General features: G+C 37.9%; 1 protein-coding gene across 9 annotated transcripts; it reads left to right on the plus strand.

Moving 5' to 3' along the window:
• The first annotated feature begins 40 nt into the window (after positions 1 to 40).
• Positions 41 to 24,991, plus strand: SERAC1 (serine active site containing 1). 9 transcript variants are annotated; one of them, XM_053973410.1, is made up of 18 exons: positions 58 to 79; positions 386 to 657; positions 2,311 to 2,402; positions 3,754 to 3,790; positions 4,073 to 4,209; positions 4,537 to 4,626; positions 5,521 to 5,652; positions 7,215 to 7,336; positions 9,383 to 9,511; positions 10,865 to 10,978; positions 12,264 to 12,426; positions 14,598 to 14,748; positions 15,544 to 15,685; positions 16,476 to 16,576; positions 19,564 to 19,661; positions 20,203 to 20,385; positions 20,748 to 20,891; positions 22,765 to 24,991. In XM_053973410.1, exons 2-18 carry the CDS (start codon positions 644 to 646, stop codon positions 22,893 to 22,895), a joined length of 1,980 nt encoding a protein of 659 aa, XP_053829385.1. In that variant the 5' UTR covers positions 58 to 79; positions 386 to 643; the 3' UTR covers positions 22,896 to 24,991. The 9 variants fall into 9 exon arrangements, with proteins under 9 accessions (XP_053829386.1, XP_053829394.1, XP_053829385.1 ...); XM_053973411.1 differs by lacking the exon at positions 386 to 657 and having other exon boundaries at positions 41 to 79; XM_053973413.1 differs by lacking the exon at positions 4,537 to 4,626.
• Positions 24,992 to 26,640: the final 1,649 nt, after the last annotated feature.

A 26,640-nucleotide genomic window follows, 5' to 3' on the forward strand; every position in this document is an offset into this window, starting at 1 on the left:
TTGGCCGGGGCGGCCGGCGGCGCGATGGCGTCACGCGGCGCGCGGGGGCCGCCGCAGGGAGCGGCGGCGCAGGCGGAAGGTGGGAGCGGCGGCCTGGGCGGGGGGCGCGGGGATGGCGGGCGGCGCTGGACGGGCGGGCCGGGGCTCAGGCTGCGCTGTTCCTCCCCGTTGGAAAGAGGCACAGAGACACCCCAGCCTGGCTCCTTGCCCGTTTACGTGTTGCATTGCTTAAAGTTGGGTTTGCGGTGTTTTTTTTTTTTGTCTTTTTTTTTTTAATACGCCCCAGTTGCGCAGTCGCGGGGCGGGTAGGTGGGGACCGCACCCCGGTGCTGCCTGGGCCAGCTGTGAAAGGGTGCGAAATGCATTATATTTGTATGTGCCTAAGCATAGCTCAGCGTGAGCCGGCAGTGCGCGCTCGCAGCCCCGGGAGCAGCCGGCTGAAGCTGGCAGCGGGTCCAGGGCGGCGATTCTGCCCCTCTCCTCCGCTCTGGTGAGACCTCACCTGGGCTCCCCAACATCAGAAGGACATGGAGCTGCTGGAGCAAGTCTAGAGAAGGGCCACGAAGTTGATAAGAGAGCTGGAGCACTTCCCCTGTGAAAGCAGAGCGAGGAAGTTGGGGCAGTTCAGCCTAGAGAAGGTTGCATGGAGACTCCACGGTAACATTCCAGTGTCTGAAGGGTCCTACAGAGAAGTCAGACAGGGGCACTTAATCGGGACTTGTAGTATAGGACAAGGAGTAATGGGTGCAAACGGAAAGGGGAGACATTTAGTTTAGGTATTTTTTAAGAAATTCTTGACCGTGCAGGTGGTGAGACACTGGAACAGATTGCTCAGGGAGGTTGTGGATGCCCCAGCCTTGGAAGTGTTCAAGGCCAGGCTGGAAAAGGCCGTGAGCAACATGGCCTGGTGGGAGGTTCCCCTGCCCATGGCAGGGGTGTTGGGATTAGATGATCATTAAGGTCTATTCCAGACCCTTAACATTTGATGATTTGATGCTTGCCCTTGGACATGAACAGGAGCTCCTGGCTCCTGCTCACTTTAGCCTCCTGTGTTTGCAGGTGCATGTTTTAAATTTTAGTAATTGTGGCACCTGCTGTCACTGGACCACATGTTTATTTCAGATTGTGGTTAGAAAGAAGAGTAAATGTGAGTACTGTGATTCTGTGAACCAAGCTAGTAAAGGAACTGACATGAGACAGGGAGTTTGGAGGCGGGAGAGGTGTCCTAGAGGACTGATGATCAAAATCTTAAAAGTGTTTCACAGTGTGTTGTACTCTGTTGAAGTGAATGGATAAACAAGGTTGAAATGACAGAAATCAAAAAGCAGTCTGCAGTGATTTTGACAGTGCTGGGGTAATGCTGATGTTTTTCAAAAATATCCCAGACACAAACAAGAGAGAAGGGAAAAATCAAAACTTTTTGGGAAATAAGAGGGAAGACATGTTAAAAAGAGTCCCCTTGTTCAGAGATGTTGGACACTGACGATAAAACTGATATAAACACTTCTTGGTCTGCAGAGTTTACCTTAAATTCAAGGAGACTATCAGGCTTCCATATTTCAACATCAGGTTTCCACATGTGACATCTTATAATTTTGAGTTAATTGTGATTGTGGTAACAAGAGACCTAATTTGACAGTAATTTGATTAGTATGTGAGAGATACTGGTGTGTTTTTACATCCCTATAAACACATTAACTCAATATTTCAATTAGTATAATTGCACCAATGCAGACATTAAAATTTCACTTAGAAGATAGGAGTTTCATGTTACTTCTGCACTGTATGCAGAAAGTGTTCGTTTTTATGTAGTAGTTCTTTAAGTCTTGTTAGTCAAAATAAAAGACTTACTTGCCGACACAATAAATGATGAACTTTTAAAAGAGGTTGGTTACTGAGTTGTATTAAAGCCCGTGTCATACTGAGTAATGTCTTGGTGGAGATAGGACCATATCTGGTATTTAGGGAAGAGTGACTAAAAAGTAGGAAAGGAAACTTAGAAGCAGAGAAGTTAATTGGACATACTTAGTCACTAAAATCAACAGTAACATAATTGATTAAAAAACTGCTTTAAGCTTTTCTCATAACCTAAATTCAGCCCATAAATTGAGAATTCAGCCCATAAATTGAGAAATTTATAGAGTTCTTTAGTCGGAGTGCTTTATACGGAGCGAAATGACACAAACATGGTTTATTGTGACCTTTGCCATCATGACCTTTGCTGTAAAAAGACAGGAAAAAACGCTACAGGATTTCTGCTGTAATTCTCTAATCTGTCATTACTTTTTTTCTTTCCCCCTCAATATGCAGAATGTCAGTGGCTGCTTACTGTGTATTTTGCTACAGAAAAATAGGAACTTCTGGTCCAGCCACAAAAAAACACCTACCCTGGAATGATATCAGTAAGTACAGTTCATTATGTATTGATCTGAAGTGTTAATAAAAAGGAATGACATGACACCGTGAATAATTAAATGATACTGAAGTTTTTAAGCCCTTGAATGCTTAGTGATTAAAAGCTTCTGTTTGTCCCTGCTCTCTGCTTCTGACCTTGCTTTGCATAGTGATATGTAATATGACACCAGCAGATTATCTAGGAACAGATACAAATGCTAGATGAGGGTCTTTCCCTAACTAAATGTGATCTCCTTAAACTATCTTCAACTTCACTTGTATTCTGATTTTTTTTTTTTTAATCTCTAGAGCCATGAAATAGTTACATTCATAAACAATGAATAAAGCTTGTTTTTATTATTTCTTTTTCCTTGTTTACTTCAAGCTCTGCTTAATCTCTGTTTTCTTTGGTGTCTTTGGCATATAATGACAATTCTTACAATTCTGAAATTTATTTCTGGGCATTAAAGATAGGATATTTCAATTTCTGCTCTACAGGAAGCATTGCATTTTTTTTTTCTTTTTCAAACTTCTCTGCCAGTTATTTCTTCAACATGTAGCTGCTGCCTCTTGTCTGCATGCAAAATTCTTATGGCCTCACAAAGATGGAAGCTGGTAGCAGTGGTTGTGGGGCAAATCTCCCAATTCATGCTGAGGAAAAGAAATGTTCATGATAGGTGAGATGTGTTACATTGGGTTTGCTGCTGCTGGTGATGATAAGAGTTTCTCTGTATAGAGATCCTTATATCCAGATAATCAGATCAACTTTGTAGATACAAAATAGCTGAAATCTGGAAGGAACAATTTTGTTTAAAAGGCAAATTGTTGCAAGTAGCATGTATTTATTATCTGTTTGCTTTATAAATTAGATTAAATTGAATTTTTTTTAATGTGTTTGCTTATGGAGACTGCAGTACTTCTCAGAAAGTATGCATAGTCCTGTATGTAATAATATACATTGAAGAAATAGCTGCAACATGTAAGAAAAAGTTAACTCCTTACAATTATTTCGAGTTCCAAATCACTGCTAGTGTTACAGGCAGAGAAAGTTTACTGTTGATTCTGGTAGCTGAGCAGTGCATGCAAGTGAGAGGTAGCAATATTCAAAGTAAATAGCACTGGCAGGATACATGTTTTATCATCTTGCTCAGGAGAGCAGGAAATCTGAATCAAGTAATGTTTTCTCCAGTTGTAAATTTTGGTTAATAATTTCTTAAAAGCTAGACAGCAATAGATTTTTTTTTTAAAGCTTGTTCTTAATGGTTGGTATTCTTATTGTCTGATAATCAAATGGTTACTATGTTTATATTGAGGTCATACATATAACTTTGTTTGACATTTGGTTTTGATTTTTTCAAGGAAAAATTGCAAAGGTAACCGGATCACTTATACTAGGGTAAGTAACTTATGGATACAGTTAAAATTTTGATATGTGTATCTTTTGAAAATGTGATAATATTATGGGATGTTAGACATGGTAGAATATAGTCTTGAAGCACAATTTCTGATAGTTTTAACTTATTTCAAGTAGTTTATAGCCTTTTCTCTACTTTGCTAAATCAAAATAATCTACAGACTATTATATATTTTGTAAAATGATTTATGCCAATGTGATTGCTATTTTTTTTATTAAATTGTTTTAGTTGATATTCATATGCAGCTTTTCTTTTCTTTAAAGAGGCTTTGTATTCATTACATATGAAGTCCTGTCCTTAAATAAGTTACTGCAAATTGATACTCAAGCTCTACATCAAGAAAAACTTAAATCCTATGTATACGTACGTACAGCTTCTCTAAGTCCAAGTGAATATCAAGGTAAGATGCATAATTGTATGAGTTCTAAAAACAGAATTTTAAGAGAATAGAATGTTTCTGGAAGTCACCCTTATATAACAAGTAAAGTTGTATTTCCTGAGGTCTGTTACCAAGAAATGTCACCAAATTTATTTTAAGCTGCTGACTAGTTTGGGGTTTTTTTCAAGATAGTTCTTTCTATACATAGTTCTCTGTATATCAGACAATTCTCTTTATATAATATCTATATATATGTGTGTGTGTGTATTTCTTTTTCAATATTTTTGCAAGAAGTGAGGTGAGGGAACTGTCTTTCAGACTTCCAGTAATATAAAAATACTCTTGTAGGGATTACATACAAAGCCAGAAAAGAAATCCATAAAGCAGTGAGGAGAATTCTAGAAACAGAAGCTAAAATCTTCCGGAGGCCTTTTAATGGTAGGTATTGAAAGCAGGACTTTATTTATGATTATTGATTTTTAACAGTAAGAAGTAGGGCAATTAGGAAATAAAACATTTTTTCTTACAAAGTTAGCATGTTCTTTTGTTCTTGAAACAATGGATTATCAGTCAACTGTCTATTTTCTGTGTATTGGAACAATTTCTTTTCTTAAAATAAATGAAAGTGATGGTTAAGAGAAGATTTGACGGTTAGATTTTAACTTGTTCCAGAAGAGATTTATAAGTTAAGATATCAAGTTAATATTTGGTATAATTTTTGTGTAAAAAAGGTGTTTGTGGGATGAAATACTCTCAAAGTCTCATTTTAGAAAAGTATGTATGCTTTCATCAAAATTGACAGTATTAACTGAAAGCAGTACAGTTTTTTGGATCAGTGTTGCTGCTTTTTCAAGTAATTTGAAACAAGAATTTCCATTTGTATCAGAAACTGTGCTCCTGAAGCATACTGTCTATTCTCATTTAACTCTCTGTTAAATGATTATAGCAATGTGCATCTCCACTGTCATCTTATGAAACTAATTCTTCAAGATCAGAGCCTCAAGTGTTGCTAATAATTTGCAGTTCCTGCTGGTAATTCTGGTTGATAAGTGCCAGCCAGGGGTTGTGTGTGTCACATAGATACATGAAATATAAACTTGGTGCCACTAAAATGAGACAAACTCACCATTTTAGGATCAGCATTTTACTGATGTCATTCTGTCCTTGTTCATTGTACTAATTTAAGGTTAAAGTCTTACACTCTGAATTACTTAAACAAGTAATATTCAAGTATTAAAAAAACTACATATTTCCTCACTCCACAGATAGAAATGTGGCTGGTTAAAATGCTCATTAAGAATAACTTTGATTTCATTTGTTTCCTGGTCAAAGAACAATTCAGTACCTTTGATGGTGAAGATCATGAGTGTGCCTTATGGCTTCTCTTAAAGAGAAGTCAGTCAGAAGACAAAGCAGTCCGGCTGCAGGCTGTACAAGACCTGGCAAGCAACAGTCACTGGCATGGTAATGTATGCTGATGTAGCCTAATTTGTCCCAGAAATTCCACAGAGTCTCAGTTAGCTGTTCCAAGTCTGCTGATAATATGAAGAAAAGCTAGCAGCTGCAAGAAGTATAAATATGCTCTGAAACTTGGTCTAAAACATGGGAGAATTATTTACATTTCAAGTAGCTGTTCTTTCCTAATGTCTTTCCCTGACACAGTGCGAGTGTCTGCAGTGCAGGCCTCTCTCTGTTTCCCCACCAGAGGATTATAACCATTGCTGTGCTGCGGAGAGCAGTTCATGCGCTTTAGTTCCTTAGGTTTTCTGTTGGGATTGCTAATGCAGTCACAAGTTTTGGCAGTGATTTTTTTATAAGCCTCTGTAGAGTGAGTTTGAGGCTGTGGTTAAGTTAATAAAAATTGTTTAGGAGCTGATAGGTAGTAATGACAAACCAGAGGTAGAGGGCATGTACGTTCAAGCATTATCTGTAAGCCATTTTTTGTCCTAGTTATTGTTTAATAGTAATGAGTTCTCCCTCTTGCTTTAGGAGCAAATATCCTTGAAACCCCAAGTAAAGGGGGTGTGTATGTATATTTGTGTTTCCTCCTCTCCCCTCCATCACCAGGCTACATAAACTAGGTGGCATTCTATTCTGGACTCTAATTTTGGTAATTCTAGTCAGTTGTGGATCTTTCACTTTTCCAGCGCAATTCCACACCATGGGATTTATGTTGTTTCAAATAGCCTTTTTAAAATTCTAAATAATTTCCACTGAGAATTTACACCAGCAAACTGTGTTTGAAAATGTTTGAAAGCTAGGATGTACCAAAACTGAGCTTTGTCCTTTGTAGATGAATACTGTTAGCAGGTGATTTCGGAGCACAAGATGTCCAGTATCAGAAATTTAGTTGCCTTTTGTTATCTCCCTTTCTCTGTAGTGCTCATTGTTGTAGTCAGTTGGACATTTCACAAGCACTAATTATTCTTGACAACTGTCTCATGAGGAAAACAGTCTTCTTTTAAGCCTGGTGCTTCAAAACCAAGTCAAGAAAGTTTAGGACTCAAAGTATGTGCTAATTTTTCACAACTAGGACAAAGTGTTCAGCTACGACCAAAGTGTTCAGCTCCAGTGAGTTCGGTTTGCAGGTATAAATCACCTCCACCAAAGGAAAAGTGTTGCCAATCTATGACTGTGAAAAGTATCTTTTAAATGGCTTGTCAGTTTTGTTCTAGAATTGTATAACAGTAACAGGAGTATAAGCAAATTTTTGTAGAAAAAAGTGTTGATCTGCCTCAAGGTTTTATTTTCTTTTCCTTCAGTTTGCCATTGAATTATCAAACTGGCCTATAATGAACAGTTAGTGCCCAGGTGTATTTCAGCTCAGTGTAGTACTGGTCTAACATCTGCAGTTTTTAACTTCTAGAATTTGTGGTTAGAAAATCAAAGAGTTTTTCTAGGTAGACTGCAGAGAGATGGTTCTTCTTTTCAAGTATATTTACAAAGTAGGTCACAAACTACATTGAAAACAAAATTAAGTATTTAAGGTTATTTTTAACTCTAACATTGAAATTCTTGTACAACAGATTATCAGTATGTCACAGTTGCTCAAACCTGTGATCAAAGGACTGCTATAGGTTTGGCTCGATCCAAAGATGTTGACCTTCGCTTTTTCCTGCCTCCACCACCATTGCCAAAAATAAAGACTGTAAGTACAGGAAAAGTAGGTATTAGATGATTCTTAGTTGCTTACTTCTTTTTTACTACTTTTGTTGTTAACTTTTGTTGAAAGTGAAGTTCTTCTAAAGTAACTGAATAGTAGTGAAATACCAAAATACAAAATTGTAATATGTGATACACCATTGGGGTGTATCTGCATTAGGGAGTGGCATGATGGAAAGAAATAAGGTTGGAAGTATTGATCAATTATTATTCTTGGACTGTATATCCACATGACATATTTACAAGCAGTGAAGTCTGAGCCAGTTACCAGTCGGACAGACACACTGCTTGTCTCTATCCAGCAGGCAATGTGAAGAAATTATCCTGGATTGCCTTATTGACACTGAAAGAATCCTACACACAAGGCGTGCTCCTGGAGGCCTTTGCCTCCTCAGTAGTACTGTGGTGCTCTGCTGTAGGCTTACTTCTTCACTGCCAGCTTTTGGGTGCCAGCAGATCCTTATTGGATAAATTTGGCCTTATTTTATTTTTAAGTAAATTTTAAACTAAACACATCTTAAATGTGTGTGTATATGTTATATATATGATGGTCTGAGGAGTCATGTCATCAGCTTCTTCAATAAAGAGAACTGGCATATGAAGTATAATATTCAAGGTGTTTTGAAATGCTAATAGAATGAAGAGGGCCAGAAGGCCCACAGAAAATACCTGTGTATCTTAACCAACAGAACTCTGAATATCACCTTTGATTGGCTGTGATATTCTCAGTTTTTGCTTCCTTGCCTTTGTAACATTATGTGATAGTGGATCTGTACCTGTCAGTCCTTAAATACTAGGTTACACCAGTATATGGTTGTGGATATATTTTTACAGCAGTATGATTGCTAGGTGATTGAAGCTAAGAGTTGCTGCTTAGGAAATTGAAGCAAATCATTGTGGCAACTCTAGGCAAAAAAGTCTCCATCTCTGATTTTATCAAAGAATTAGAATAACAGCAAGTTCAATGACGGTGGGCGAAGAAAATTACTTTGACTCTAACAATCAGTATATGGATTGTTAAATGAATACTTGTATTAATTTTTCAGACCAAACATTAAAAAAAGTCTTTATTTTTTACTAGTAATTTATGCATTTGTTTTAATGGAGCAGCACCAAAAGCACAGCATCACAAGTTGGTGGATGAGGAAGGTGATTGTCCCACTCTGCTCTGCACTGGTGTGGCCTTGCCTTGAGCACTGTGTGCAGTTTTGGGCACTACAGTATAAGGAAGATACTAGATTATTAGAGAGTGTCCAAAGAAGAGCAACAAAGATGGTGGAGTGCCTTGAGGGGAAACCACATGAGGAGTGGCTGAGATCACTTGTCTGTTCAGCCTGGAGGAGACTGAGGGGAGACCATTGCAGCCACAACTTCCTCATGAGGGGAAGCTGAGAGGCAGACACTGATCTCTTCACTCTGGCGGCCAGTGACAGGACCTGAGGGAATGGCCTGAAGCTCTTTCAGGGGAAGTTTAGGTTGGATATCAGGAAAAGTTCTTCACCCAGAGGGTAGTTGAGCACTGGAACAGGCTCCCCAGGGTCCTGGACCCAAGCCTGACACAATTCAAGCAGCTTTTGGACAATGCTCTCAGGAAAATGGTGTGATTCTTGGGGTGGTCTTGTGCGGGACCAGGAGCTGGACTTCTATGGTCCTTGTGGGTCACTTGCAGCTCCGAGTATTTTATGATTCTATGAAAATTTCTATGTAGTTATGGGTGAACTTTTAAGTTTCCTCTGTCAAGAGGAACTGGTTTTTCTTCTGCTCTTTGGAACCATTAGAATAATGTCACCAAAATACAAAATGTAAAGCTTGCTTTTTATCAGTTATTTGGTGGTTTTGTAATTACCAGTTTCCAAAATCCTTACAGATAAAACTATTGAACTGAAGTTGCAGAGCACTTGAGTCCAAGGTTCATATTTTATGTCCTCACTAGTATGACGGATTCCATTATTTCAAATATTTCTCTCTTCTGCATTTTGCTTCATGCTTTGAACAAAATAACCCAAAAGCTGTTTGTGCTTACTTCTCACAGGACTATCCCATAGAAGATGAACTTCGCTTGTTATTGGTATCTTTACCACAGACTGGTCTTGATCCATGTGTCCAGTACTTCACATCTCTTGCATTACGTGAAAGTAGCCAGACTCTTGCTGCACAAAGGGTGAGTTTCCATCTGTAGAACAGAACTGTTTGGGTCCTTTGTTCCTGCAGAGCTCAAAGATACAAATATTTTTCCATATTTTTTATCATTGTAAGAGGAAGAGGAATACAGACACTTAGTGATTGTAGAACATGAGCAAAATCTCTTGCAAATACAGTCTGTCTGCTTGAAAGCTTGTTTATATTTCCCAGCTATGCTAGTTGAAAGGTGCAGCTAAAGTATCTTACAAGCTTTCCCATTAAGCAGGCATTTCAACACTCTGTCCAAAACATTCCTTCCCCTTGTACTGCTCATAAAATGATTTCTCACATTTCATCTTACTGTTGTTTGAATGTTCTTTTACTGATGAGATTATTAAATCTCTCTTAAGTATCTAGTAAAATGGTAGGTTGTTAGCACACCTTAAATAGTAAACTTTGTTACATCACATGGAAGTGCCTCTTTGAAATAGGTCCCTTTTACCAAACCAGAATTGTAGTAGTCTATGGTCTGTTTGGACCTGGATCTAGGAATTCTCCAACTGTGTCTGTGCAACAACTTCCTAAGTGGCTTTAGGAATGTCATTTAAAGTGCTATTATTGTTTAAAAGTAATATTTATGTCAGTTTCATCCACTCCCGCTTGTGAATTTCCCTTTTTGTTGTTTAAAAGTTCTGACTTCCTTAATCAGTGATTGTTATTTTTTATAAGATGCAATAAGAAAAATGAATGTCATTTTAATAACAATGCTTGTCAGTCTTCGTTTAGAGTTTCCAGAGTGCAATAACTCTTTATTTTCTATGACAGAGTTATGTGTGCTATTTTTACACTATTACTCCTTTACTGTTTTCACAGCCAGAGCTCGTGCTACAAAGGGAGCTTTGGTAAGACACCACACTTGGAAGTATTTTGATTTTTATTGAGGTTATGTTGGTCTTTCTGCTGCGTGATTGAGAGACTGGTCTTCTGAGGCTGTGCCACATATTGAAGACCTTTCTTCCTCCTCTTCTAAGTTTTGCAAGTCTAGAGTTAACGCTGATTCTTGCTTTTTTTATGCTTAAGCAATGATCTTAAAAGATGACATTCATTAACAAAATGAAAATACTAGATGTTCCCCCCATTTATTGTATGTTTTGAAGTTAATAGACTAAGGAGACTACACACTGAAAATCTAGTTAATATTTCCAGTTAAAAATAGTAAATACTTTTAGGATGTACTGTTGTGTAATTTGTACATTTTGAGAAGTGCATGCATGCTGTGCACTCTTTAAAGCAATTTCTATAGATCATTACGCACTTAACATTCTAGATTAGAAATCCTTTTTTTATGTAGCCATTTGAAATGTGTTACTATTTTTATGGTTTTTCATTTCAGGGAGGCTTATGGTGTTTTGGAGGAAATGGACTTCCATATTGTGACACATTGAGTAAAATCCCTTCAGAGACAGTGGAACTCTTTTGCTTGCAGGCTTTAGTACAGCATTCTAAGGTAATTTGTCTTTAAACTGTAACTAAAAAGCTACGTTTATAGACATTCCTTTCTGATGCACTCTCATGTATTGGGAAGGAGTTGCCATTTCCCTGTCTCCTACCCCTTTGTCCTTCTGTAAGAATGTTTGAACAACTGAGATGGGTGTGAAATGAACACATTCCTGTAACAAAGTAGTGTTTTTTTCTCATGAGGAAGAGTATTTAAGTTTCATTGTTGTTTCTAATTCACCCTTACAAGTTCCCCTGTACTATACCTGTGTTTATCTTTGAAGAAGTAAAAGGGCAGCTCTGAGGCTCTAATGCCAGGTTTTCATGAAGCAAAATAGTGTCATGAATTCACTCTACTCAGAAACCAGAACAGAATGCAAACTTTACCCATAAACAAAGGTATTCTTTGGGCAGAATATTGCACAGCAAGCAGCTAATACAGTGGCCTTCCTGGGACCAGTCTGCTTTTTGCAGACACAGATGAAGAGTATGGAAGACATTTTATAACAGTGATGCTTCTTGTTTCCTATTGGTACATTCTTCTGTAACTTTAATTGTTCAGAAGCCTAGAACACTGAAAAACAGTGTTGAGAATGCCAAATGGTTACTGATAGTTGGGATGGATAAAGTGCGGCTTCCTGGTATTCTTTTCACATCTTCCATATTCATAGAAATTCTGACTTAGTCTAGAATTTGTTATATTCTAGATTTTCAGTTTAAGCAGGTTGTGACTCTACTCATTCCAAATGCCTGTTGAAAGCCACAGGCTTGAGGATATCAGCAATTCCAAAGCTACTCTGCATATTCATCTGGACTAAATTGTTGCCCTTAGGATCAGTAATGATAGCTGTACTATTTGGAATGTAAAAAACTTTTTCATTTTGAAGAGAAGGAATTATAATGGTTGCATTTTGGGTGATGAACAAGTGGCTGTGGTTGAGATAGTGCTTTAGCAAATGCAGACAATTGACCTGTTCAGACTCTCGAACTTGAGTTGAAATTTGATCATGCCAAGTGGAGATCATTTCATCTCTCTCAGACATGAAGAAGGGTAGAGAGGTGGTACTCAAAGATTTTCAAGTTGTCAATTCATAGGAATTATGCATTTTGCATATTAAAACATTATTTCCTCTTCAAATATAGCATAATAAATTCTAGATTAATATAATTTCTTTGCAACAAGGGCTGTGTTATACCTGCTTCTTAAAACTCCCTAATTTATGAATTAACAGTGTCTAAAAAACCTTTTGCAGAATGTCTATTTATTGTCACTGTAATTTACTTTGTAATGCCAGATTTCGTCTCACTGTGATAAAATTGAAGCTAAAGGAGGCCTCCAGCTGCTGCAGAGGATATACCAGCTACGTAAAGATTCAGCAAAGATACAGAGGAACATAATCCGCATTATTGGGAATATGGCTTTGGATGAACGTCTTCACTCATCCATAGTACGTGCAGGTAAACAGAAAGCTGTCTCAGGGGTAGATATCTACTTCAAAAGTTTCAGATAAATAAAATAAATAAATGAAAATGTCAATATGCAGTTCTGTAAATCCAAGCTGATGTTAAATACAGAGTGCATTTTTATACAGAAGTAGCAAAGGCACAGGAAAAGATGGTGAGGGTGATAAAAAATTTGCAATGGCTGTGATATGAAGAACAAATAACTAGACTAAGACACTGAGCATGGAAAAGGCAACTGAAAGAATACAATGGAGATTTATTAAATTCTCTTCACTGGCATAGAGAAGGCAAAGAGGGAATGGTCATCTGCTGTTTGTTGTAATGCAAGACCAAAGGTTCTTGTACATTAAATTATAAAGAGACAGAACAAATAAATAGTATTTTCCATATATTGTATGACCAAAATAAAACTTGCCACAAAACATTATGGTAGTTGAAGACTCACAAAGCTTCAAAGAGTGGTGAGACAAATTCATGAAATGAAAAATCCATAAAGTTCTACAAATGGAAACAAAGTTGACTGCAGAAAATCCAAGAGTATAGACTAGAATCAGAACTGTGTAATTGTCCCTTTATTGCTCTATTCTTGTATTGGTCTGCAGCTTTCATACTGCTCACTTCTGAAGAAAGGCAGCTGGACATAAAGGCCTTTGTCCTGGGCTCTGGCACCATTCTTAAATTTTAATAATTGTTGAAACCATTCATGTAGAAGAAGGGATTGGAACAGGAGAGCCAGCAGCTCCCTGGGAGAGAGCTCTCAGTACAAAAGGAATTTTAGACAGTGAATCAAACTCCAGAGATGAGCAGTTGGATACTGCTAGTCCAGAGTTGATAAAGCTTCTCTTTTATTGCTGGATGATGCATAAGAAGAAGGAACTTCTAAGGCTCTTTTTCTTGCAAAAACTGCTGGCACAAGAAGAAAAACAGCAATGCACTGTGTAGTAGCTGTGGTAGGGTCTCTGGGGGCAGAACACTTATTTTGATTCTGAACAGTTATTTTTGACTCTTCATCTTGACTCATTTACGAGAAATGCGAAATCAGAGACAAAACTAGTTTTAGTCAGACTATCTTGGCAGTCTTCCACCATGTTTGGAGAACTGAAAGTAGACTTTAGGTAGTATTCTTCTTAAGTACAAGTTTCACAATGGTCAGCATATATTCTGCTTGGAAACATAATTTAAATACATTATTCTTAAATAAAGATTACAGTCCTCAAAGGTCTAGTAGTTTTGTTAATTTAAGGCAAAACTTTAATGTCAATTTTTTCTTTTCCTCAGTCTACCATAAATGATTTTGAATTAGCAGTTTACTGACTGTTCTAGTAGCAGCATATGTACATGGTTTTGAGACAATGCTCATGAAGTAAATTCCCAGTTTTTATTTATGGACTTGACTGTTATGTAACTGTGATTTATAGGCTGTTTTTGCTAGCAACAGGATTTATCAGGATTTTAAAGAAACGTGTGCATATGCACATAAAAGATATTCCTTTACATTTCTCATAGTCTATAACAATTCCCATCCATGTTTGAGAAAATTTTACACCTTAGGTAGAGTATCATAAAGTGTTTGTAAGTAAGTAATAGTATCTTTGACTTAAAATTTTATTGAGGATTGTATCCAGTTTAATTGTCTTATGTATAAATAGTATACAAATTTTAGAATGGCAAAGATATTTTAGTCACGTTAAGAGTTTTTATTACGCTGGATTTTAAAATTAGAAATTGTTGTACTTTCACAGCAAGCATCAATTTTTTTACCTACCGTTACTCTTGTAGGTTGTTTTCTATGCCTTTCTTATCCTTTAAGCTTCATTGACTCCATCTTCCTGGCACTTTACCTGCAAAAAGAGATCTGAGGTCTGTTCTTGCTACAGCTGTACTGACCTGCTGATACACTTTCTTTTTCTCCTGAGAAGGGGTTCTCCTTCAGATCATAAGATGAACAGTAGTAAAATACATCTAAATTTTTGAATTTAGGAGATTCCACTTAGCTAGCCTTGATTTTCCTGAGGTAAAGAGTAGATTGAAATAATTTATTTTGATGTTGTCATTCTTAAGTTTTAACATCTATTGTCAGATGTATGGTTTGATGGTTGATGTTTCTGAATTCTCTTGTTCAGATGATGTTTCTATTAGTTGACCTGCCCCTTTTCTCAATGTAGGTTGGGTTTCTGTACTTGCTGAAGTAATGAAATCCCCACACATCATTCAGTCTTCTCATGCATCCAGAGCTTTGGCTAATCTAGACAGGGACATGGTGAAAGAAAAATATCCAGATGGTGTTTATGTGTTACATCCACAATATCGTAGCAGGTAAAGTAGAAGGAGTCATTGTACATGCTGTACTTAGAGTTACTTGTTCTGCTGTTCTGTTACAAAACTTTGGAAGAATTGGCATCAGAGTGCTGCTGTACTGATGTTACCTTGCCCCTCCTGTTCTTCAGTGGATTGAAAGGACTGAATTTAGATTCTCAAGTAGAAGAACAGGTAGAAGTAGTTGAAGCAGTCCCTAGGTGTGGATAGAGTATTACTGTAATGCATGGAAAATCTGAACACAAAACATGAAATTAATTACTGTTTTGTGTGGGTTGCAACTGTTTAACCTTTGCACTTTTTCTTGGGATACAGTGCCTTGTAATTATTCTATTGGGAACAGCACATGTTGGCCTAAGATGCAGTAAATTTTCATCCTCAGTAATAGTGATTGTATGTCTGGGACTAAAGCAGTCTCCAGCGTGGGTGTCAGCAGCAAGTATTCCCTGGGTCATTGGTGTTACTCTGGTTACAGTGAAGATCTAATGTGATGATAAGGCTGGAGCTACCATGCCACATGTACAGTAGCTGGTGGGAAAGGTGTTTTTCATTATAGAAAATTACAATTTGTGAGGTGGGAACCTTACATACCTCGTTTTATATCTTTCTTTTGTGTGGTTCCCTAGTTTTTGTTTTTATCTGAGTACACTCTTTGAAATATCATGAAACGTTGTCCATAAGGTGAGAAGTCACATGTAATGTTAAAAAAATTTTGGCATCCCTTAGGTTAAAAGTTCCAATTTGTTAAAAGAACACGTACTACGTATCTCTTAAAATTTCCTTTTGGTTGATCAGCCAGCCTATCAGAGCAGACATCCTTTTCGTTCACGGTCTTTTGGGAGCAGCATTTAAAACCTGGCGACAGCAAGACGTTGACCGGCGTTGGGATAAAAAGGCCTCAGAGGGGGAAGAGGACTACAGTCAGTGCTGGCCAAAGGTAAAAAGACAGTAACGTTCTCACATGTGGCTGCTGCTTTCTCATTCATGACAGCTGTCCTGAGCATCTAGAAGGACACTGTCTGGCAGATGTCTTTTTTTAAGTCAATTTCTTGTAGTTTGTTATAGAAGTGGCAGTTTTCAAGTTCCTAATGTTAAATTTTTGTTAATGACTTGTTTGTTGTTCTTGCAAGGAAAAAGCCCTGCTTAGTTTTATGTTCTCAACATCATTCACATGCTAGTGAAAGAGGAGGCAATGGCTGCTTACCTTATGCTTTCTCTTCCTTTTTTTTTTTTTTCTTTTTTTTAATGGAATGTTATTGCTGAGGAAAAGATTTATGGAATAACATTTTAAATTAAGTTCCCTTTCTTACCTTGGTGTCTGAGTACCTTACTTTGTGCAGATTGCTATTTAAATATTGTTGGTGAATAAGTAATTACTGCTCCAAGCAAACTCACATTGGTATAGCCACTAAAGTATCTCTGTGAAACTTGAACTGATCAGTCCTGTTGGTAATCTTAGTAACTTGTTTCACCCAGGAGAGGGAGCCAGGCATGCACGAGTTAGAGATGAATCCTCATTCTTTGCCTGCTTTGTGGCTCAGAAACAATCTAGAGTTCAGCATGTGATAAAAGAATGATAATCCAGGTGTAACATAAATTTGGGGATTAACTGAAGAGCAAAAGTCTTGCTTGATATTGTCCCCATAGTAACATCTTTTGTCCATTACTTTCAAGAGTTTAAGTACATAAATTATAAGCTCCTTTGGTTTTGCTTTTCTTTAATTTAGACATGGCTTGCTTCAGACTGTCCTTCCCTTAGAATCATATCTGTGGAGTATGACACCCATTTGAGTGACTGGAAAGCAAAATGTCCTGTTGAGGCTCACAGGTAACAAATGCAGCATCTGCAATTTGGAGAGGGGGCAGGACACAGACCTGTAAAGCTGATCCTTGGGATCACCTAGTGTGAAAGAGTCAATTTAACTTTTCCTGTTGCTTTGAAAAATCAAATTAGGAAAAATATTAAGTATAGTCATGGTATGCTGAAGTTTTTAGCCTCATGGGTAGCTACATGTGGCAATTTCATGAATTCTTACAATCTGTTTTGCCTCATGTTAAGCGAGTCACTTAAGTTATGCTATTAGTTAATGAAAATACAACACCAACTTTATATCTTAAGGGGTGTCTTTTTTAAAGTGACATAATAATGCTTCATAAGCACAGCAAAAAAAAAAAAAAATCACTGTACTGTGTCTTTATATTCCTGATAAAATGAAGCATATATTTTCATAGAATCATTTAGGTTGGAAAAGACCCTTCAGAAGATCAAGTACAATCATTAACCCAGCACTGCCAAGGCCACCACAAAACAATGTTCCTAAGTGCCACATCCACATGCCTTTTAAAAGCTTCAAAGAATGGGGACTCGACCACTTCCTGGGAAGCCTGTTTCAGAGCATCACAACCCTTTTGGTGAAGACATTTTTCCAGATATCCAACCTAAACCTTCCCTATTATCTCTTGTCCCTGTCACTGGTGCCCTGGGAGAAGAAGCCGACCCCCACCCAACTGCACTCTCAGGTGGTTGTAGAGAGTGGTAAGTTCTTCCCTTGGCCTCCTTTTCTTCAGGCTAATCAATCCCAGTTCCCTCAGACTCTCCTCACAGGACTTGTGCTCCAGACCTTCACTGGCTCCATTGCCCTTCTCTGGACCCGATGTAGAGCCTCAATGTCTTTGTTGTAGTGAGGGGCCCAAAACTGAACACAAGACTCGAGGTGCAGCCTCACCCATGCCTTCCCTAGTCCTATTTCTGATACAAACATACTGTTATTCAAAAAATGTTACTTTGATGGTAAAATACAATAACTCTATCTGATTCAATCAGAGTGTAATTGCCCTTGCTAGAGGAATGGAATGCTGTTTTTACTAACCTTGAACAGGGTAGGTCAGAGGAAGATGCTACTACCAAACATGTTGAAAAATAAGAACACTTTGAGCCTGTAAAAGTTTTTTGTCTTGAATAGAATTTGGTTATTAGTTTCAGTGATCTTTAAATCTGAATCCTTGAAACATTTATGCGGATATTTAAGCATGTAACTAGTACTGTAAATTAAACTTGTGTACTGTAGCAGGGGCATGTGCATGGCTGCTTACAGGTCCAGAATCTGAAAATTAATTACATTTTTTGTGCAGGGAAGAAAAAAACATTCAACAGGAATAATAGACCAAGAAGTTGGTACCTGTTCATTCCCTCCTCTCTCTGGCTATATGAAAGATCAGTGCAATTACTGCATTAAGGAAAACATGTAAGCAGGGAGAAAATGAGGAACACATGATTGTTAATGTGCCTATTTGAAATTAGGCAGAAAAATTACAGTAAGGAGCATGTAGGTGGTTACCTGTGCAGGTCCAAGAAGTCTGGAATTGGCTTTAAATTGCACCAGGGGAGGTTTAGATTGGGTATTAGGAAGAAATTCTTCACTAAAAGCATCATCAAGCCCTGGAAGAGGTTTCCAGGGAAGTGGTTGAGTCCCGATCCTTGAAGATAGTATAAAGACAGGCAGATAAGGCTCTTAGGGACATGGGTTTGTGGTGGACTTGGCTGTCCACCTTTGGCTAACAGTTGGACTCCATGATCTTACAGGTCTTTTAAACATAAATGATTCAATGATTCTAAGAAAACTCTTCATGTGTCTGTCTGGAGTAAGTATGTTAAAAGAAGTAAACATATATTTCCTTTTTCTTTCCCAAAGATAACATCCTTTTCATTACAAAATGGAAAATTACATTACCTGCTATTTATGATCACCCAAGCATAATATTTGATAATTTTATAGTTTTATATGGTTAATAATACATGAAATATATTGAAGATATTTTTAACTAGCAGGGACAATGAGGTTGCAGTAAAAAAACAACCTTAGGTTTGCTCTTAAATGTACAGTCTCATTCACTGTTTCAAAAGTGAATTTTTGTGTCTCTCTGCTAGCCTAGAGTGTAGTGTTCAACTGAAAAGACAGATTTGATTATTCTTTTCATATGTGCTATAAAGCAATTTCTAGTGAGAATGCTGAGACCAATAGAGATGAACTGAATTATTTTGCACAGTGGTTGCCCCCGTATCCTGATGTTTTCATTGCCCAAGGGCCTTTGTTTGATTCTTGTTACACTGCAAGGAACAAAGTAAAGTGCAAGTGTTGCGCTTTCAAGCTTGGATGGGGCATCGGCATTGGTTTTGTTTTGGTTCTACCGCAGATTCATTTTCAAACTTTAATGTCTAGCTTATCCTTTCCAGAGCTCAGGCTTCTCATTTATAAAATGGAGATTATTGTGCTTTCATACTGTTCCGGTACAAAGCATTTGGAGATTGTCTGGCAAGTGTAACTGACATTAGCTGTGATTTTTTAAATGTATTGGTTGATCATGCATTTAGGGTTTAAATTTCTGTGCATTGCTTCACTTTTTGAGCATTGTTTAGCGAAGTGTATGAGGTTTGTTCATGTTGCAGGGTGTAAAGTTCATTATGTGTTGATGTTGCTTTCATAGAATAACAACTGTTTTACTACAATGTGTAAATGAAACTATTTAAAACTCCATAAAACAACTTGTCAAGAAAATAGAAATGTTTGCTGAGCAAAATTAAACTAGGACTTTCTAGCAAGAGCAAGAAACTGAATTTAGCTCAATTCCCATTGTCCTTGTGAAGGGATCCTTACAAAAGTTCTTGACTTTTTTCAATGTAGAAACAATAATTAAATAATTATTTATTTACCTAATTCACTTTCATAAATGTACAGCACTGAAATTCATTGTGTTTTAACATTGCCTTTTAACCTGTCACGCTCCATTATGCTTGTGTTTGTTTTTTCTTTGCAGGAAGTCTATTGCTTTCAGGAGCAGTGAGCTGCTTGACAAGCTCAAAGCTGCTGGGATTGGAGACAGACCTCTGGTGTGGGTATCCCATAGCATGGGTGGTAAGTATGTTGCCTGTTTGATATAAAGCATTTATTTGCATTAAAGATTTCAGAATAAGCCATTAACCAAATTCAGGTAGAAATGCAATTATCCAGAATAGTTTAGTTTAAAAATTGGCAAAAACCTAAAAATGAAAAACAGATTTATTTCTTTCTTAATGGATCATATTTAATAGAATATACATTTTGAAAGGATTGTTATTGCTATTTGTTCTTACTGTGTTGATTTAAAAACTCAATGAGTTGAAATTCATGTAAATGGAAATCCAGAGGCAAAATTTTCTCCATGTCAGGCATATAGTAAATGTCATTAGCAATACATAACACAAATCAAAATTGGATTTGCATCATTCATTGACATTTTGTATTGATGCCTCCTCAAGCGTGATTTGGGTTTTTTTCAAGTTAATCTTACATATTTGATAGTATAAGGACTAATCAACCAAGGCAAGAATATGGTTAGTTGTTTCATGGTTAATATAGCATGGTCATTATTTCCCAGTGATTTAAATCCCTGCATTAATTCAGCTTCTGTTGCCAGGTCTTCTAGTCAAAAAGATGCTGGTGGATGCTTCCAAGAATCCAGAAATGGATAAAATTGTAAACAACACCAGAGGAATTGTATTTTATAGCGTACCTCACCATGGTTCCCAGCTGGCTGAATATTCTATAAATGCCAGATATCTCCTCTTCCCATCTGTGGAGGTTAAAGAGCTCAGCAAGGGTATGTTCACTTTGCTACCATCTAGCAACAGGAGCTCTGCTAATCTGTTCTTGCTGCTTTGGGTTTTTTCATGGTGCTGTCAGAGAAAGCTGGGGAAAAACAACAAACCTCCTTTTTATGTTTTGGGTTGTGTATTGAATTATTGCAAGTAATTCTGAGTAGCTGTTTCATTTGATTGCAGAGGTGAGGGGAAAAGGGAGAGTCAGAAGAAATTGTTGCATATGCTAGTTGGAAGAAGGGATTACAAACAAAATGCTATACCTTTTACTGTCATAGTAATGAAAACATCTCTAGCAATGTAGTCTTGCCAGAAAAATGCTATAATCTTATAACACTACAAAAATTATGTTGCTCTTTCTCAGATTCTCCTGCCCTTAAAGAGCTGAATGATGACTTCTTGTCTTTTGCCAAAGACAAGAAATTTTCAGTGCTGAGTTTTGCAGAAACCCTACCAACACACATAGGCAGCATGCTAAAACTACATGTTGTACCTGTGGAGTCAGCAGGTAAGTGAGAAATAGCCATTTAATTTATTTAATTTGATATATATTGATATAATTTGATATATATTGATGTAAACCTCAATAACAAGAAAAGGTTATAAATATTATGGTAAAAAACCTAGAAAAATAAGTCTATTACATTGTGTGGGGGGTTTGGTTTAAACTTTTGACTGAGCATCCCTGCTGAGATCAGGAGATCTACATTTAGATCTTAGAATAGCAGTTGTTTGTTTTGATTTTTCAAAATGAGAGTAACGTTTGTTAAAAAAGCAGGATAGACCCTGGTTTAATGTTGGAGTCTTTCCTTTGGAATTACGACTAGTTGTGGTTTATCTTTGTACAGGTAGGCTGCATAGTGTTTCAGATGCTTCTGCAAATTCCAGCTATGTTCTCCTTTAAAAAACTAAGAAAGAAAGTTAGTCAACTGTAATGGAAGGAGAAAGTCACAAAGCTGGTTTTCAGTGTTAAGAATCCTTTACTTTCCACATCTCATGAATTCCAGCAATAGAGTTTGCCTCCTAAAGAGTTCCCTCCATCTTTTTGCCTTTTTTTAGGAGAAGGGGAAGCCAGGCATTTTTTTCCCTTGCTTTTTTTTTTTTTTTTTCCTTTTTTTTTTTAACTGTTTTATGTCTTATATTTTCAGTCTTTCTTCTGCACTGCCCAAGGTATCTGTAAAGTCCTAAACCATTGCTTTGTTAGGTTTTAGACCAGGCTTACCACCAGCTAAATCCACTAGTTTGAATGCAAGGTTAGATACTCTGAAAAAGATATACATCCCTGTTTTTCTGAATCACTATTTAGCAGGTTTTTTACAGTATGTCCTCTTGAGCAGCAATGTTTTGCAAAAATGTTGCTGATGCAGTTTTATTGACAAGGACCCAAAAACTGGACCTTTTTTGTTATTGTTTAGCAAAATAAGGTTAAAAAGAGGGCTAAATAACAGAGCCCAAATGAGCACTGTGCACTTGTAATTTTGTGGTGTGTCTCTCCTCTTCTAGGGATGACACCTAGTGCAGCACATGAACGCTCTTGAAAACCTTTAGAGGGCACGTGGCAGTTCAGTATCAGGCCACTCTGTTCAAAACACAGGCTGACAAGCAGGCAGCTCCCTGTTTCTTGCATGTCTGCTTGGGCTCATGAAAGTGGAGCTTCATCCTGCTCTTATAAAATTTTACCTGGTTAAAGATACAGAAGTCAAAGCAAAATGGAGGATTTCTCTAGATGATGAGTGAATAGACAATAAACTGGAATGTGGCAGTCACAGCATCCTAACTGGAAAGTTAGTAGTGATGGCTGTCAATAAAGAATAAATGCTGTAGTGTGCCCAAAATCAGTAGCTGAAAATGGAATATTTTTATTCTACAATTAAGCAATGTAAATATTTCATTTGTCTGGAAATGTGCATAGTGATTTGCAGCATATTTCAGGTTCATTGTAGTCCAAATTTTAATGTCCATGTCAAAGTATTTGTGTAAGGAATATGGGTGATCAGTTTCAAGTTACCATGCATTAAACTACATCCCTGGTCCTATCAATGCTTAAACCTCAGTCAGGACTGTGCTATCAGTAAATGAAGTTTTGTTTCAGCAAAGTTGTCTGTATGGAGAAATGTACATTTGTGTATTTCAAACAAAGACAGTAGAACTCTGACCTAATGGTGTAGTGTGTCAGTGTGGGTTTTGTGGCAACACAGAGCTCTATGAGGCTATAACTGTGTGTACTGATGCTTTTAGCACATGAAAAAATAATGATGAACAAAGAGTTTTACTGAAGATAGAAGTTACTTTTGAGAGAGAAATTGCTAGTGCAAGATGTTATTTTGAGTCTAGGTCATCTTACGAACTCTGGTAGTTTTCTTTTTTTTTTCCTTTCCCAGACATAGGAATTGGAGACCTTATTCCAGTGGATGTTAATCATCTAAATATCTGCAAGCCAAAGAAGAAGGATGCTTTCCTGTATCAACGTACACTGAAGTTCATTCAGGATGTTTTAGCCCAAGAACTGTGAGACTGAGGTTTTGCCATCCTTTCCTGCTTGTGTCCTGTGTTTGGTGTAACACAGAAACTTCTCCTAACCTTTGCTAGGGGATCTGCAGAATTACAAGGGTGCTGTGTCAATAGTATCTGCTGCTGAATAATTTCCTGTACATCTTGAATTTTAGACACCTGTCCAATTTATTTCTCAAAATTCATTCAAAACAAATACAAACTTGGCAAAAAGAAAGTGTGTGCCCAGGGTATCTTCTTTTAGCAAAAAAAAAAAAACCCAAGCTTGCCTTGAAAGGAGGTAAATATACACCTGGGATAAAGTCTTATAGACAGGATTATAAACAATTAAATGAGGTGGTTATTTGTTGGGTCAAAGGGGAGAAGCAGCGTGTGGCTGCTGCAAAGTTTTGGTTTACTGTCCATGTTAGGGTCACCTGACTGGAGCCTGAAAAATTAGTATTCAAGTGAATGAAGGTAGCATTTTGGTCTAGTGGCCCAATTTTAGGAGGTTTTGTCATTTGCCTTTTCATTTAATAGATCACCCAGATTGGTCAGCAGACACAGCATCTGTTTTTCTGCATGAGAAAGAGACAGGTTGGTAGTTTGCCTTGCTTAGAAAATTGTTGTTTTAGTCTGTTTGTATTAATGAAAACAAAAGGAAAGAAATATTCATCTTGTACATTTCCCTCTAATCTTAGCAACTTGTGAGGCTGCTTTCCTTAGGACAGTGTGTATCTGGTCAGACAGGGCAGTTCTGTGCTTGTTCACATTGAAGATGCGTTTGATGAGCTCAGCTCTTCTGCTTTGCTCTTGGGACACTCCAAAAAGTTAGTACATTGAAATCCCTGGCTCGTGTTACTCATACAGAAACTTTTCTGTAGCTGATTTAAAGAAGAGCATTGAAAATGCTCAGGTGGAGCACAACAAATCTAGGCCCTGACAAGAAAGCTAATGCTTAGAGTTTGGAGCTGAGGTAGAAAAAAGCAGGAAGAAAATCAGGTGATTATAAGGCCTCACTGGAAATTACCACAAATGTTTTGGTTTTCTGGGGCTCAAATATATCTGTTGGTGTAGATACAGGGAAAACCAGCAGTGTCTTATTTGTGTTTATGTTTAGGATACTGTAACAGTACTGATGAAAAATCAGTATTTTTAGATAAAAGAATGGCAGTGCACAGTCACTGTTTTAAGTCTTAGATAATTCGCACTGTGGTTAAAAGCTGTCTCATGTTATTGTGGTCTCTTTACTCCCTTTCTTTACCTCCATCCCTCTCTGAAAACAAACATAGGCTGTGTAAAGCTGTACTGCCTTTGCTGACCATTTGTTAAATAAGGTCTATATTGATGACAGGCTTGAGGTGTCTCCTCATATTACTCCTGTGAGATGGATCAAGTTTTACTGCCCTTCAAATGATGGCTGTGAAAGCTGCCAAGGAGGTGGGATGCACCTTGCAGTTCTGCATGGGCTTGGTTCTGTGGGCACTGCAGTCCTGCCAGGTCCTGAAAGCAGCTCAAAATACACTTCTGGAAATTGAGGGAACTGCAAAGTAGAATTCACAACAGCAGTACAGAGACTGTATAGCACTACACTGGCAAAAAGAGCATTTCCCCCCCTAACTGAAATGTAGGTAATAACACTGCATGGCAGTATTTTGTATAGAAAATGTAACAGAAATGTCCTAATTTCTGAAGAGCTTTATATTTTTTACACTGTGGTTTAGACTTCAGAGTGTAAATATATTAGTATACTTTGTATTCACAAAGTAGAGTATGTGGAATTCATGGTGAATAGACAAGACTTCTAATAGCTGAATGCTTGTTTCATGTGACTAAATCTATTGGTTTTAGTAGACTCCCTTGGCTTACACAGATTCAGATCAGTGACATTAAATATTAATCTTAGTAAATGCATCTATGTTTTGTAACTGGAATTCTTAAGGCAATGTTCTCCTTTTTGTAACTGTATTTATATATGTGTAACTTCTAAAACTAATATTTGGTGGGGGTTGTTGGGCTTGGGCTTTATTTTCTTTGAATATAGTAATAAAATGTGATCTACAAAATGTCTTGGATATGCCACATTGTGTATTAAAGGTTCTTGATCTGCCAGCTGAATATTCTGGACCATGTTCATTTTTGTTAAAGATCTGCATACTTTTTAGTTACTCTTGTGCTGGGAGAACGTAACATTACCCTTCACTTGGGTAAGAGGCACTGTGCTGGGGGGGTGGCTGGTCAGGCATGTTTTGCCAAACTGAGCAGTTTGTCAGTTGTGCTTTTGGAGTTTGCAGCAGTGTCTTCTAAAGCATGTGCAGACATGAGTTTGAGAGCCAGCAGGTCTGTGGCCCAGCATTCATGTCTGCTTCCCATCAGGAATTGGATGTTTTTATGCTTCCTGCTGTCACATTAATTGAGAGTAATGTCTTTGTGTAAATTCTCAGGTCTCAAAGTACTCTTTTAATCCCATCCAGTGACTCAGCTGCAGGTGTGGCAGGCAGGTTGTGTGTGAGTTGTCTGAGGAGATGATGTTTCATCTGCATTGTGGCATCCAAGAGGAAATGGTGAGACAGGAAGGGAGGCCTGAAAGGAGTTGGTCAGTCCTCTTGCCCTTGTTGTCCAGCAGTCTGGTGTTGGTGTTTCTAGCAGCAACAGCCACCACGTAGGTGTGTAGTCACCAATTGCAGTGATTACAGTGCTGTGAACTGGCTTCTGCTGTGATTTGTGCTTCCTGGTGCCAGCCGGAGTAGCTGGCTGGAAATGAGAAATTTTCCATCTGGTGAAAATGCCAATTCTGGATGAAAAGGGAAAAGCAAAAATGTTGTTTTTTCAGAGTGAAAATTCTAACCAATGTTTTGGTTCTCTTTCTTTGTTTCAGTGGTAACCCCCCTAAAAAAGCTAATCAGGCAGTTGCTTTACCAAGGAGAACCACTTACCCACCCCAAACACGAATGCAGCAGAGCCACCAGGGTGCCTACTGCAACTTGAAGCTGCAATACTGCAGGCCCTGGGCAAACTCAAGTGGTGTCTTGCCAAAGTCTCTCATATTAAAGCAGCAGACACTTCTGTCTGATAAATCATTCATACCTGGCTTTACAGCTGCCATCAACAATTTTTGCCATTGCTAGGTTCATGACTGAAGAATGTCACAGGATAACCACTCCCTACAACTCATTATATGTCCCTGAAGACTGATAGCTGTCCCTGAGGACACTGATTTCCATTGATTATGTCCCAATGAGGATGGGCAGCAGAGCTGAGAACAGAGCTGTGCTGTGGGTTCCCTGGTTATGGACATCAGGTAATAAGGGTTCAGGTTACTTGGCCTCTTTTCACATAGTGGGGCCTGGCTTAATCCCAGATGAGAAGGAAAGAATCACTGCTTCCTGCAGTCTGAGTTGTCTGTAGTAATTTCCCAAACATGGAGCAAGTCTGGCTCTGTTTTGCTTCCTCTGACCATTGAAACTAGAACCAGATCACATGCAGGTCACAAGCTCCTGCCTCTGAAAAAACACTTGGCTGGGACATTGGGCACCAGTGTGGAAGGTAATTTATTGAGACAGGAGATTCCTCATTCTGTGCTGTAACCTTTTCAGCTGGACTGTCTGTCCCCTTCCCTTGATTTGCTGCGACTGAGCAATATCTCCTGTCACCGATAGCATAAACCAGCGAACTGCCGGGATTCATCCTTCTGCAGGCAGCTTGCCACAGACACGAGATAGAATGCTAAAGGACACATCCATTTCTTATTCAAGGAGAGTAATAAA

Source organism: Vidua macroura, chromosome 3 (assembly GCF_024509145.1).
Source record: "Vidua macroura isolate BioBank_ID:100142 chromosome 3, ASM2450914v1, whole genome shotgun sequence".
In the NCBI taxonomy this organism is placed as follows: Eukaryota; Metazoa; Chordata; class Aves; order Passeriformes; family Viduidae; genus Vidua; species Vidua macroura.

Bases quoted from the DNA above. Each gene is read 5' to 3' on its own strand.
- SERAC1 (XM_053973410.1), top strand. The intron at 10,979-12,263 runs GTAATTTGTCTT...TTGTAATGCCAG, and splicing joins CTTTAGTACAGCATTCTAAG to ATTTCGTCTCACTGTGATAA. The intron at 15,686-16,475 runs GTAAAAAGACAG...TCTTTAATTTAG, and splicing joins ACAGTCAGTGCTGGCCAAAG to ACATGGCTTGCTTCAGACTG.